Raw genomic sequence first — 13,981 nt, 5'->3', positions numbered from 1 at the left:
ATGCAGTTAAACTTGCTCTACTGTTTGAAAACTGTCACCTGTTCAAGATAGTCATCTCTACACATCAGAGGCTTACTTTTAAAATTTGTTTTGATTTTTTCTATTTTGTTTCATTACAATACTATACCAAGGAAGGTTTAAGTATTTTGTGGTTTTATTGTAGACAGACACGGATGACTCAAACAAATCGTGGATTAATTCATATATTCGACTCTCTTAATTTGGGTGAACTGATGAAAAATATCAATTGCGGAATGGCAAATAGTACGAGCTATCCGTAATTTCCAGTTTTCCAAGTCTGTGTTTTCTATGCCCAACTGTAATAAGTTTCTGCCTATAGAGCCTGTGGTCGAGCAGGGATATGCACTATACATCATCATCATTGCCTTTCTCACCCTGCACCAGGGTATAGGCCATGGACAAACACTTTCCACCTTTCTCTATCCTGGGCTAGCCTTTTGATGTTATTCCATGTCTTCCAACTTTTCTAAACATCAATTTCTGTGATTCTTCTCCAGGTTCCGCACAGTCTTCCCCTTGAATCTTTTACCCTGTGGATTCCAATCCAACACTTTTTTTGCTGTGCTACTGCCTCACTTCCTGAGTGTATGTCCAATCCATCGCCACCGCCTTCTTCCTACCTCATCTCTGACTGGGATCTGTCTTGTTTTCCTTAACACTTCCTCCTTTGTGACCCTTTCTGTCCATCTGATCCTCAGTAACTTTTTTAGACACTTAAAGAAAACCTGGATCTTCTTTATGCAAGCTTGTTATACGTTCCATGTCTCACGTCCTTACAACACAATTAAATTGAAAATTCTCAGCTTTGTTTGAAGTGAGATGTCTCTGGTCTTCCAAAATCCTATTCAAAGATTTGAAAGCAGCCTGCGCTTTTCCAATGCGGGACTTTATTTCAGCACTGCTGTTCCTCCCTCTATGTCAATTTTGTCCTTAGGACCATTGACTTTCCGGGGTTGAATTCTAAATCCAACAGACTCTGATAGGTTGTTTAATACTGAAGTCTTTGATTCCATCTGTTCCTAGGTGTGCAACAGAAGGGCCAAGTCATTCACAAATTCCAGATTGTCCAACTGTGTCCATGGGGTCCACTGTATACCCTTTCTGTGTCCTCTGGTGGTTTCCTTCATCAGCCAGTCGACTGCCAATATGAAGAGGAAAGGTGATAGTAAACATCCCTATCTCACACCAGTCTTGATGTCAAAGCTGTCAGTGAGATGGCCATCATGCACAACCCTGCAACTTGTCCCTTCATACATGCTCTTGATGAGGTGCTTCAACTTCTGTGGGATTCCGTGATATCTCATTATCTTACATAGTGTTGCTCAGTCTATACTGTCAAAGGCCTTCTCATAGTCAAGGAAGTTGATGATCAGCAGGGAGTTCCACGCCAGGGACTGTTCCACATGACCCTCAGCGTGGCAATCTGGTCGGTGGTTGAGAGGTTTTTCTGGAAACCTGCCTGTTCAATCCGTAGCCTTGGATCCGTTGCAGTCTTGATTCTCTCCAGAATGATTCTGTTGAAGACCTTACCTGGTATTGAGAGAAGAGTGATCCCTCTGTAGTTGCTGCAGTTGCTGAAGTCCGCCTTTTTTGGAAGCTTCATGAGGTGTCTTTCTTTCAAATCCGTCGGGAACTTGCTCTCATTCCAGATTCTGGTAAACAGTGGAGGAGGAGGTCTGCCGTCACATTGGCATCTGCTTTTAGGGCCTCAAGTGATCAGGACTGGCCGCTTTACCTTTTTTCAGCTTCTTAACGACATCCAGAACCTCTTGTTTGGAAAGAGCATCACAGCAGATTGGTAGCTCATTTCTTGCTGGCAGAATGTTTGGTGGGTTACTTGGGGGTGGTCTGTTTAGGAGACTGCTGTAATGCTCTACCCATCGTCTTGACTGAGCTTCCTTTCCAAAAATGGTTTTCCCCTCTTGGTCCTTTACTGGTACTTCAGGTTTCCCGTACCGTGGAATCCACTTTTAACGAGTCCTGAAATGACGAGAAGTCTGTTATGAAGTCACTATTCTAAAACCCCGTTTCTTTCCTTCTTTATCTTTGTAAATAAAATACTGCTATAACGCAATCAGACAAACGCACTAGTCAGTTATAGTGGAATATAGCTGCTGCTGTGCACAGTGCATAGGCCATTTATTCATATGTAAACCTCGCCAGTTGAAAAAACTTGTTGGTTATCTTGCGAAACAAAAAATGGGAGCGCCCATGTGTGCCTACATTTAAGGCCGGAGCGAATGAGTGGGGAGAGTGTGGCATGCACAGACAAGCAGAACGCATCGTGTGATAGGCCAGCCTAGTCTAAATTTTCTTGGCCTACCATGCCTCTCACTTCTCCGATGCAGGGATGAGAGGTCATAGTGTTGTACTGTGATGAATGGAGCAAATGTGTGACGTGGGCAGGGTGTGGTAGATCTATGTTCCCATTGTGCGCAAGCAGACGGAACGCTCCACAGGGTGTGGTGGGGTGGGGGACAACACAGCAGGTGAGTTAGCCGAGAGAACTTTCTTTCTGATCGCCAACGCCGAGCTGTCAACATCGCTGGCACTAGAGAAAGAAACCTGATTCGACATTTGATCAAGTAAGACTTAAAGGTCTTGTTGAACCAAATCATCATCAGGGGAGATTACAAAAAGAAATATACCGAAAACCAGACTCATAGTAGTCATAGATTAGGCGTACTTTACTATTTCCCTTGAATTTATTACTGGATCCCTTATAACGAGAGTCCTGCTATAACGGACATTTCGCACCGGTCCCCTCCCTCTCGTTATAACAGGATTCCACTGCATTTTCCTGCAGGAGTCTTTGTGGTCTGGCAAAGGATTCGCATGTGCCCTCCTACCGCTGCTTCCTCTGCTTTCTCTGCTAGTCTGTTCATGAATTCCTTCTTGTCTTTTCTTAGTGATTTCTTGACATCCTTAGGTGTTTTCCTGTACTTCTCCGATGCATCCACTCTTGGTCCTCTTGTTCTACTTGCATTCGCTTCTGCCTAATTAAATCCAATGAGTGTTGGCTAATCCATTCCTTGTGCTCCCATTTCTTCTTGACATGTTGATGTAAAGACTTCTTTGACCTTGATCCAGTGTATCTCCACCTCCATGTCCTCTCCATGAAGATCAGCCAGAGGTCGAAATCTGTTCCTCAGCTGCAGCTGAAACTCCTGTTTCTTGTGTCTATCCAAGAGACTTACTTGGGACTTTGTTCTTTTGGATCCTGTGTCGGTTCCGTGCTTTTTGAGTCGAAGTTTGAGTTTTGCCTACTGCAGATGATGATCCGATCCAAAGTCTGACCCTCTCTGTACTATGACATCATCCAGTTAACGCCTGAAACTACGAGAGATACAAAAATAATCTATCTGGTTCTCCGTCACTCCATCTGGCAATACCCAGGTACCACTCCATCTGGCGATAACCAGGTAGCCTTGTGAATCCTCTATGCGCTATACAAATGTTTTATTATCATTATTATTATTATTGTTATTATTATTATTATTATTATTATTCCTATTATTATTATCATTCTCCTTTTTGTCATAAGATATTATAGTGCGTTCAAAGATTTTAAAATAGTTACAGAAAAGGGAAGTGTACTCATTTGTGATACTTGCTTAAAAAATCACATACTACATTTCGTTATTTATTTTCGCAGATGGTGCAAAAGTATTTGAACACTTCAGTAGTTTTTTGATGCCGGCCTCAACTTTTGCTCTTGCCGTTGGCTGCTGGCAGTGTTTAGAGCTGTGTCGATCTGAACCCTCGGCCAATCTCCTGGATCCCTCTTCACAGTAGGTTCCTCATGTGTGAGGCGTGGTGTTGAAATCAGGGGCTTGTCAAAATGTTTAAATCAAAGATACCAACATCGTTTTTTGGTTCAACACCTTTTATATCCAGTTATAAATGCATTTCTGTGTGCATCTTATTGAAAAACGTTGATTAAAGGCACAACAAATATAAATTTGCAGTTTGCAAGGATATTTAACCTTTGAAAATCTGTAAACTTTGGCGGTCATTTTCTCGCTAATTTTACCTCTGATGCCAAGTGATCCCTGCTGTCTTCAGTTTTAAATACTTCAACTGCTGTTCAGATAGATGGACATTTTTTTTTCATCAAAAGCAAGGCAAATGAACAGGTGTTAAGATTATACTAATAACTCAATATCCCTAAAAATTGATGAGCTCCTGATTCCATTGAGTCTTGACATATTTGTTGCTTTCTCATATCAAGAAACTGAACACCAAACGATAAGCTTCATTATGAAAATGTTGACAATCATTCCTAAAACTAGGACTTTGGAATAAAACTACAGTACTTAAAATTTAATGACATGTTTCGCTTATAGGTAGGTATTGATTAGATGTGTATGGCTGAATAATTGGAAAAACTCATTAAAAAAAAAAGGTTGGAGACAGGAGTTTCACTGAGTCATTATATATATGTTTCCAGTGGGCATAATATCCCAGCTACGTTGATTGAGAGTGGACCCTGTGTTGTGAGGTAGATTCACTGAAGGAGTCAACACTTTTCTTCTTTTTTTTTGGAGCGTGCTCATTTCTATCAACTAGTGCTTTTGTGTTTTGTAGGTACAACGAAATGTGCAGCAGGTAAACACTTTTCTGAAAGAAGAGCTGCGTTTTAGTTTCTTAAAATTGTCTATGGTAATTCCCACATCCCTTATGTCTTCAGTCGTTTCTGTTGATTTTTCTTTATTTCTTTTTTTGGATATTTTTTTTTCTTGTAACCATCATTTAATTAAGATAGCTCTTCCCATCTCAAGCAAAACAATGAACACACTTTAGTATCAGTAAAGAATTTTAAAGCACTTGCAAACAAATAGGTCATATTAGTGCCCAAGATTAGAGGATTTGCTAGAGAGTAACAAACAAACTAAAGGAGGGAGAGAGATTTGATAGGAAAGAAGGAGCAAACTGTAATGATCTTCTTAACAGGCTGAACTGATTCTACAACCTCCCCCCCCACACACACACCCAGTATTGTTCCATGTCGTCTGTTCGGCCCTGAATCATTGATGGAGTCTGCTCGCAGTCAGCTGTCTTGGTACATGCCACGGTGCTTTGAACGGGTCCAGCATTCGCTGGGCAGGTACCCGCTGCCTCGTCTTGACATCCTCATTGTTCCTGCCTGCTTCAACAGTCTGGGCATGGCCTGGTGAGAGAACCTAGTATACTTGTCTGTCCCCGTGGTTTTATGAACCCCGCATAATTTAGCAAAATTTGAGGATTTTATGTATAATTTCTTATTATTTTCCTTTATCATTCTTTGTTAAAATTAACAGAATCGCATAATTTCACATTTTTGGGCTCAGTTTGCATAATTTCAAAATTTTTCTTGCATAAAACGACGGGGACAGACTTGTTATTAGACATGTGTGACATCGTGGTAAAATCGGGTGCTTGTCAAAATAACGAAGTCAAAGAAACTGATAACTTTCTACACAGCTCAATACCTTCCACGTCTTTCTAAAAGTACATTTCAGTTTAGTTTTGACTGAAAAATGTTGATCTAAGGCCCCAAAAATGTACGTTTGTAGAGCACCAGGAGGTGGGCACTATGGAAATGATTTTTCTTCTTGTTTTTCTTATCCTTCTTGTTTTTGTTCTTATTCCTCCTCGTCCACCCCTTCCTCGTCCTCCTCCTCCTCGTCGTCGTCGTCGTCGTCGTCCTCCTCCTCTTCTGGTGCTAGTGAGCATGGAGAAGAGATGCAGGATTCTTTTTTAGACCAATTCTGCAGCTCTTTCAATTTAGGTGTTTTAGTTTCTCAGGGTTCCCTTGACTTCCTCAATCCATATAATAATATTATTACTATCTAGTTAATATACATTTTGTTGGTGAGGTCGATAAAGCATTTATGATAAAAACACTTTTATTATCTAATCTGCTATCATTTTTTTGCATTGGTGGGGCGGATAAAGCATTTATGATAAAAAAAACTTTTATCAGCTCATTTACAATCATTTTTTTGTTTTGGTGGGGCCGGTAAAGCATTTATGATAAAACACTATAAGTAACACATTTGCTATCATCTTCTCCTCAGCCCCTGTCTCATGTTCCTGTCCCAGTCTGTGCTGTGTCGGGACATCAGTATGTTTGCTCGTGTGTCCCATGAACTGTGCCACACCTGGCTGGGCATCATGACAGGCCCGTCGGACTGGACAGAGGAGTGGCTGACTGAAGGTGTCTGCTGCTACCTGGAGGATATTCTACATGCGTCTGTCATGGAGGTACAGTGGTTGCTTAGATCTTTCCTTCTCAGTTATGTTTTGTTTTTCATTGGTTAATTGTGGCATCAGTGGCCTAGTGGTTAGGCTCTCAGACTGGCAACTATAAACTCGTGGGTTCAAATTCTGTTTGGGGCTTGACGTTGTGTCCCTTGGAGAGGTTCTTTGCACTGATTTTCCTCACTTCACCCTAGTGGGAATGGGTACCCGGCTATAGACAGTGAAAGATCTTGTCAGTTTGTGAGTGTTTGAACATTTAATTAGCTGCTTGCACTCTCTGCTTTACGGGAGGCTGAGAATGTTTTTGAGTTTTCTATGGTCTGCTGGTGTAATAATATAGTGTAAAGTGCATAGAGCTTGCTGTCGAGCGGGGATATGCACTATACAAATGCTATTACTATTATTATTATTATTATTATTTTTATTATTATTATTATTATTAATAATAATAATAATAGAGACAAAATAATTTTATTTACTTATTCAGAAGTGTTACCTTTTTGGTACAAATATCCTCTCTAGTAACACCTCTAATCTTTGGCACTTATATGACCTAGTGTTGCAAGAGCTGTAAAACTCTTACTAAAACTAAATTCTCCTTTTTTTTGTGTCCCCAGTGGACTGAAGAGGAGACACAAGAACGTTTGGAGCTGAGAACTTGTCTCAAACTGCGACTGTTAGAAGCTGAAGTGGAGCACACGCCACCTGACTTACAGACCCTCAGGTAGAGAGATAAGTCCTTTCTAACGCTCTGAGGGGTAGAGAGATTTAAGTCTCTTTTACCACCCCAAGGGGTAGATAGTAGAGAGATAAGTGTGTTTAAATACAGTTAGGGGTAGAGAGATTTAAGTCGCTTTTAACACACCGAGGGGTAGAGAGTAGAGAGCTAAGTGTGTCTAAATACAGTGAAGGGTGGAGAGTAATGTCTTTTACACACTGAGGGGAAGAGAGATAAGTCTTTTAACGCACTCAGGGGTAGAGGGAAAAGAGATACGTCTCTTTTAACACAGCAAAGGTAGAGATTAAAGAAATAAGTCTCTTTAACAAATCAAGGGGTAGGGTGTAGAGAGAGAGAGAATGAGTGGGAGAGAGAGAGAATGAGTGGGAGAGAGGGGGGGGGGGAAGGAGAGAGAGAGGGGGGGGGGGAAGGAGAGAGAGGGCTGAAATACAAAGTCTGAAAGAGAGATAGAGAGAGAGAAGGATAACCAGGAGAATCCTATCATGAAGAGTTAAATGTATTCGTCTTGACTTCCAGACCCAACAAAGGCGAACCTGTCTCTGCAGACAAAGGGAAAGAAGAAGTCACCTGCTGTGTCAAGAATGGCATGAACTCGGAGAAGACTCTGATGCAAGTACACTATTTGAAGGTGAGAGAGATACCATGCCAGTCCGCCTACACAGTGACTATACACTGCCCACACACTTATAGACACAAGTCGATGGCTGACACAATGGATATTTTTGCATAATTTTTTTTTCTTTTTCGGCCAAGCCCCAAGCCTGGGGCCTGGGGATGGCAGGCACCTTTCAATTTATGGACATTGATACTAGTGTGCAAACATCAGCAGTGCTTTCCGATGCTGAAATTGTGGAGCAAGTGAAGGAAGCTTCTACATCTCTAACAAACAAAGAAGACCATGAGCAGATAACTGTGACACTGAACTTTGCAGAGAGGCAAAACTAAAGTGTGGAGAAATTGAGATACTAATTACTATTTCGTAGTCAATGGAGGGGAGCTATTTTTTATATTCTACATGCAAAAGTTTGTCACAGACGTTGGAGAAAGGGAGAAGCAGCAAACATCCATAACTTCCTTTTTTCCTTCTCTTGGGAAGAAATAAGTTACTGCACATGTGCAGTGCGTGCTATTCCTATTACTATGAGGCAATAGGACTATGTGAGAAAAAGTATGTTTGTGTGTGTGTGTTGACTGAAACATAAAGAACTATTTTTACTGCCCGGGCTTGTTCTTTATATGTGTTCCAGTCAAGGAGCTTAGAACTAATGGAGCCTCCTCTCTCTCTTCGCGGCGCCGCGAGCAGTACGCCGCGTAGGGGATCAAATATGGCCACCGAGTGTGGGCTAAATCACGAACTGTGGCGTTTCTTTTTATAGAATTTTATCGGGCTAGGCCACGTTGTGGGGGTGGGCGGGGGGGGGGAATACACGCAAGGAAGAGGGAATGGAGCTGGGATGAAAGAGGAGGGGCGGGCCTTGGGAAAAGGGACAAAGGAGAATGGGAAAAATTAAGACAGACAGACAGACAGACAGACAGACAGAGAGAGAGAGAGAGAGAGAGAGAGAGAGAGAGAGAGAGAGAGAGAGAGAGAGAGAGAGAGAGAGAGAGAGATTGTGATCAACTGACGGGCTGACGGATAATGACAGGGAGAAAAAATTATGTGTGTGATACGGACTGTTCAATTCTTTAAGAGTTTTATGTTATAATCTAGTTTAAAAATCAAAAGATGTGTAAAATAAGAAGAAAACTTGTCCGAGTAACATAAAATTATCAAACATACCAAATTAAAAAGATAATCTTTCAAGATGCTAAAATATATAATTATAAGAAATGGATGAAAATATACTTTTAAACTGAATTTAAGATATATGATTGCATGATTCTAGGTGTGTGCCATAACTAACTTTATGTGTAAGGAATAGCGGACACACAAGAGGGTCGATGTTTGCTTTATCTAATTGCTAACAGTATGTCTTGGTCTATAAATAATATTATTGATCACAATAATTTTGTTTCCTGGTTTTCACAAAGTGGAGTGCACAATGATTTCAAATATAAAAAAAAAAAGAGATATCAGCACCTTTGGAGGTGTGATCGCATGCATGAGCGTGGATAACCTTTGAAGTTTTTGTTTTTTTTCAGTAAAGTATGATATGGAGAGCAGCGTTTTTAGTCCCTTATTACACTCCAGAGGGGGATAATTTATCTTAGTGATGACTCTTTTGTAGTAAAATTTGTTGTTGCTTTGTTTGGTTTATTTTTTAACAGCAGAGTCTTAAGTGAACCGGAATTATTGATTGTGGGATCTTAGGTGAAGACTACAACAATAGAATTAAACAGAGTATAGTTCTATCTAACAAGACTCAAACTCTTATCCACCCCACCCTACCTTCTCCCCTCATCTGATATGGTTTGGTGTTTCTTTAACATAGAAAATATTCATCATTATTGTTGTTGAATATTTATTTCATGTTCTAATGGAGCCTCTAGATATCTACATTTAGACTACAGTAGCATCTAATTTGCACACACAAAGGAAAGCAATATCTTTAATTAAAATGTATAATATGTATATACATACACACACATAATAATTATAAATATACTCATAATAATTATATATATTTATGAATAAGAATACTTTAAAAAAATTGAGTACCTCAGTCTTTCTGCTGGGGTGTTGTATCCCTTTCAGCCTGGGTTGGCCTTGGCATGTAGCGCCGGGGCCAGCCTCTTATGAATTAATGATTTAAATTGTGTTGCTGGGGGCATAAAAACACTTTCATTCACATTTTTTAAAAGGGAAACAACTTAACTGTGAAAACTTCGGTCCACTGCAGCATCATATCGGTTCTTACACTTAAATACAACACAGGTGCAAGGCAATTTTACTAATTGACTTGCCTAATCTGAAGGACCTCGGAATAAAACCTTCTTTCTTATCTAGATTTCAGTGCCTTAATCGGGCAATCGCGCAGCGCAGGTAGCCCACGGTTACGCCGCGGGAGAGGGCTCCTATCAGGCGTGCGGTGCCGCCCACAGAGCATCCTCCATTACTTTTAATCTCCTTGGTTTCAGTGTATATTTTTTCACATATAAGTAAGGGAGCTCATGAGGTTTTTTTTTTAGAATCTTCTTTCAGTTTTGTTACATCCCTTGATGTAAATGTGGTTCTTTTTCACCTGTGCAGATTGGCCTAGTGTATTGTCACTGTTAAGATTTTTGTTGTTTTTGCTTTCTGTAATGTTGTCATTTTTTCACACAGTCTGTTTTTTTTAAAGAACTAGATAAAGTAAGTCTATTGGAAACTTGAATAGGATATAAATCCACAGTGAAAACTGCTCTAACAGCCACCTGTGTAACACAGTCACCCATGCCGTAGGACAAATACATGTAGTCAAAAAATAGTATTTAGGGTTTTGTGAGTGGAACGGAGGGGGATTACCCTCTCTCCAGTCTGTTATATTCTCTCTTCCTGACTTCTGTGTTATGTGATTCTAAATGTGTGTCTGGTGAAATATGACCATTGCGTTTGTGGCTGTCTTTGGACTACAATTTAACATCTAATAGTAATAAGATTTTATTTCCTCTCAGGGCTTCTTTCTTCTCAAACATCTGGAGCAGGTAGCAGGGAGGTCAAAGTTTCTCAAGGTGCTGAAGGATTTTATCACTGACCACCTGGGCATGTTGTTTTCCTCTCAGGTGAGATGTGTGTCTGTTTTACAACTTAAAATATTTGTATGGTATCAGTTTTGTTTATTTTCTTTTTGTAAGTGTTTTACGACGCTCGTAACTGCATAAGGTCATATGAACATGCAGGACACATTAAGTATTTTCAGTCTTGTAGGAATCAATTTTAAATTTTGCCCGGATGACGGCTGAAGCCAACTCATCAATTTTTAGGACCACCAACAGATATTCAACGTGAGCGACTTGCACATGGGACCTCCCAGAAATTTTCGCCCATATATGAGAAGGCTAGGTGTTTGATCTTAACTACCCACGAATCAGGGGTTTGGGTGAAAGACAGCAGTAAGAAGGAGCCAAAGAGTAGCAGTAGAAAGGCAGCAGAAAGAGTCAGCAGCCCTGAGGAGGGGGTTAAGGGGAGGGGGGTAAAGGGGAAGGGGGAAGGGCAGAAGGTGAAGACGAAAGCAGACAATAGAACATGATTAGAGAGCTGGAAAGGAGGTGAAAGGAGAACTTTTTCATTTTAGAGAAGAAAATTTTCTGTCTCTGTTAGGATTTGAACCTGGGACCTATAGAATGAGAGGCGAACACCGTAACCTCTAGACCTTGAGAGCCCCATGGTGTCAGTTTACATTGATTGTTAGAAATTGTAGAAGAGTAGGTCATCAGGCTGCCACCTGGGTAAAATTAAAAATAGGGGTTGGAAGTTTCACAACTCCAAAACTATAATTGTGTTGAAGGCGGTGTGAAGTATACAGTTATGTTCCATTTTTTCCCCTTTCCTTTTCTCCTCCTTCTTAACTCTAACCTCTGTGCTAATCTTTATTCTAATGAGTTTGTGATGGATAGGATGTTTTGTGGATCCTGAGAGCCAAAAGCCAAAAGAAAATAAGATTCCAGATTTTTTTTTCTTCAGTTTGACAACATTCCCTAAATGAAAGCCCCGGTATACCAAAGAATATCCGGTAGTCCTGCAGATTTCGGTTCAGGCGGACTGCACTGTACATTGTAGACAGTTTAACTCAGATCTCAAACAAACCCTAAAAGCTGAACAGCTCAACCTAAAGAGAGATATTTTTGATGACGTAGAGGTGATTTCTTAATCTTCCGTTGGTGTTAGGTATGGAGCAGACATTGATGATCATGGTACCCTACTCTTTTCTGTTGTCTGTCTTCCTGATCAGCTTGTTTTTCCTCATTGTGTTATTAATTTTGTTGCAAAGTTGTTCAGGCGATCTGTGAATGTTGTTCTCTGTCTTCCTCGTCTCTTTCTTCCCTCTAGCTTTCCACACAGCAGCAGTTTCTCTTGTCCATTTGATCTATTTATGTGGCTGAAGAATCTCAATTACCCCCCCAGGGCGGTGCTACTGACTGAAGTGTCTTTACGCCATTCCCAAAGGGGGGACATTAATATGTTCTTATGCACAATAAAATGTTCTGTAAATGGGCTGATTCATCAATGTCATGCTCCTAACTGTGCCTGAATTGCAACGGGGAGCTGCTGCTTTTTCTTTCCTAATCTTCACTATCGTCATTTTTCCTCTACTTCTTTTGTATGTTTGTCACACTTTTATGACCCGCTATTTCCGGGGTGCCTTGACAGTCAAAGCAGATTTTGTGTTGTATAAGCTAGAGAGGTGAGCAGAGTAAGCCTGATTCCCTGTAAGGACTTCTCTGTTGACAGCCACCCCTTGGCGCTCATACAACCATGTGCAGTTGTGAGGGCCGTAAAACCTCTACTAAAACTAAACGAATCTCAAATGTCTTTTTTCTAATGGTTCTGGTTATAGATCTTACAAAATATACCATTTTGAGCACTTCTCTATTTCTTTTCCTCTCTGTCCATGAGAATCTGAGTATTCTCATTAAATACCACATTTTTTACGGCTTCCAGTCTTTGCTGTGTCCTTATATTTAGAGTTTGAGAGGACAGGTTTCATCTTGATGATTCTTGGAGGGGAAAAACAAAGTAAAATCAGTTGTACATTATTTTGGATGTGTGATGTTGACTAACTTAAAACCACTGAGTTCTGAGCTGACCTTTACCCTAACGTTTGAAGGTTTTTGGTTTGAGTGTTTCAAAGTCTCCAGTTATCAGACTGATCATTTTTCTATATCTTCAGGAATTTCTGGAGTATCTTCTTCAAAACTGCCAGGAGTTGAGGTAAGCTGTTTGTGTTTTCTCTTTGTTTGATCTATTTTCTGCTTGACTTTTGCTGGCTTTTTATGTAGTTAGATGTATATTCTATTTTCTAATACCTTTTTCCTTTCACATCTGCCAGACAGTTTAGTTTTTTTTAAAGTTTTAGTTAGAGCTTTACGGCATATATAAAATACATAAGTCATATAAGTAATGGAGATTAGAAGCCTTACTAGAGAGTAACGTACAAAGAAAAGAAGGAGGAGAGATAAGTATAATGAATGTTTGATAGGAAAGAAGGAGCAAACCACATAAAGTACCAGTGTGTGTCTTACACTTTTCTTTTGCCTGTTTATCCCACACTTGCCGAATGTTTTTTCTCTTCTTTTCTGGTTGGAGGGAAATGGATGGAAGCCCTGGTTCTGGTTTTGTTTGCTTGTATTTAAAAAAAATGTCATGTCATGTCAAATTGCTCTTATCGGTTTCTCATAGTGGATGCTCTGCTGTTGTTGTTTCGGCCTTTTTTCCTAACAATTGTTAATATTTGTCCTTATTTTCTTAAATAATATGTAACTGTCGATAGTGACACTTCTAAGACTAATCTTTGGGATATATGTGACCTATTTTTGTTTAAAGTGCTCACGGAGTTTTAATTTCCAAATGGGGTAAATTTTTATTAAGTATTTCGGTCTTTCTGCTGGTATGTTATTTCCCTCTGGACCCAGGTTGGCTCTGACAGACAGGATCGGAAGCCTGCCTCCTAAATTATCTAACGTGTTTCGATGGGGGTGTAAAAACACCAACATTTAAACCTTTCTTCGCTGAGGCATATCCATGCACTCACGGTAACATTTTCATTTTAAAGAGATCTTCAACAAAGCCACAAATATGTCTGATCTCCCTTATGGAAGAACACACAACAGCACTGCATTTATATCTCCTAAAGCTTCCCCTATAAACCAGTCGAAACTGGCAGAGAACGTTAGGGAGAGCACAAGCGAGCACATGACGTCTACACGGCATTGATGAGGTTTGAAATAGAATTTTTTTTTTTTAAAGAAAAAAAAAAAGAATTGCAAGAGGTCGTTGCAGTGCTAAACGGGCATTGGTTTCTTTCTTTGCTATAAACACTCTTTAAACTGTTATGGAAG

At 40.2% G+C, this 13,981-nt stretch overlaps 1 protein-coding gene across 1 annotated transcript in view; it reads left to right on the top strand.

Annotated features, from left to right (window-relative positions):
• Positions 1–13,981, top strand: part of LOC101856070 (aminopeptidase O) — a gene marked incomplete at its 3' end in the record, with an annotated part of 32,116 nt that overhangs the window by 2,573 nt on the left and 15,562 nt on the right. The window contains 7 exon segments of the mRNA XM_005090093.3: positions 3,677–3,812; positions 5,018–5,194; positions 6,081–6,267; positions 6,882–6,988; positions 7,520–7,631; positions 10,598–10,705; positions 12,814–12,854. Coding sequence (XP_005090150.2) covers positions 3,677–3,812; positions 5,018–5,194; positions 6,081–6,267; positions 6,882–6,988; positions 7,520–7,631; positions 10,598–10,705; positions 12,814–12,854 — 868 coding nt within the window.

Source organism: Aplysia californica, unplaced genomic scaffold (genome assembly GCF_000002075.1).
Source record: "Aplysia californica isolate F4 #8 unplaced genomic scaffold, AplCal3.0 scaffold00012, whole genome shotgun sequence".
Classification (NCBI taxonomy): Eukaryota; Metazoa; Mollusca; class Gastropoda; order Aplysiida; family Aplysiidae; genus Aplysia; species Aplysia californica.
Note: the sequence above shows the minus strand (reverse complement) of the source record. Positions and strands in the feature narration are given on the sequence as shown.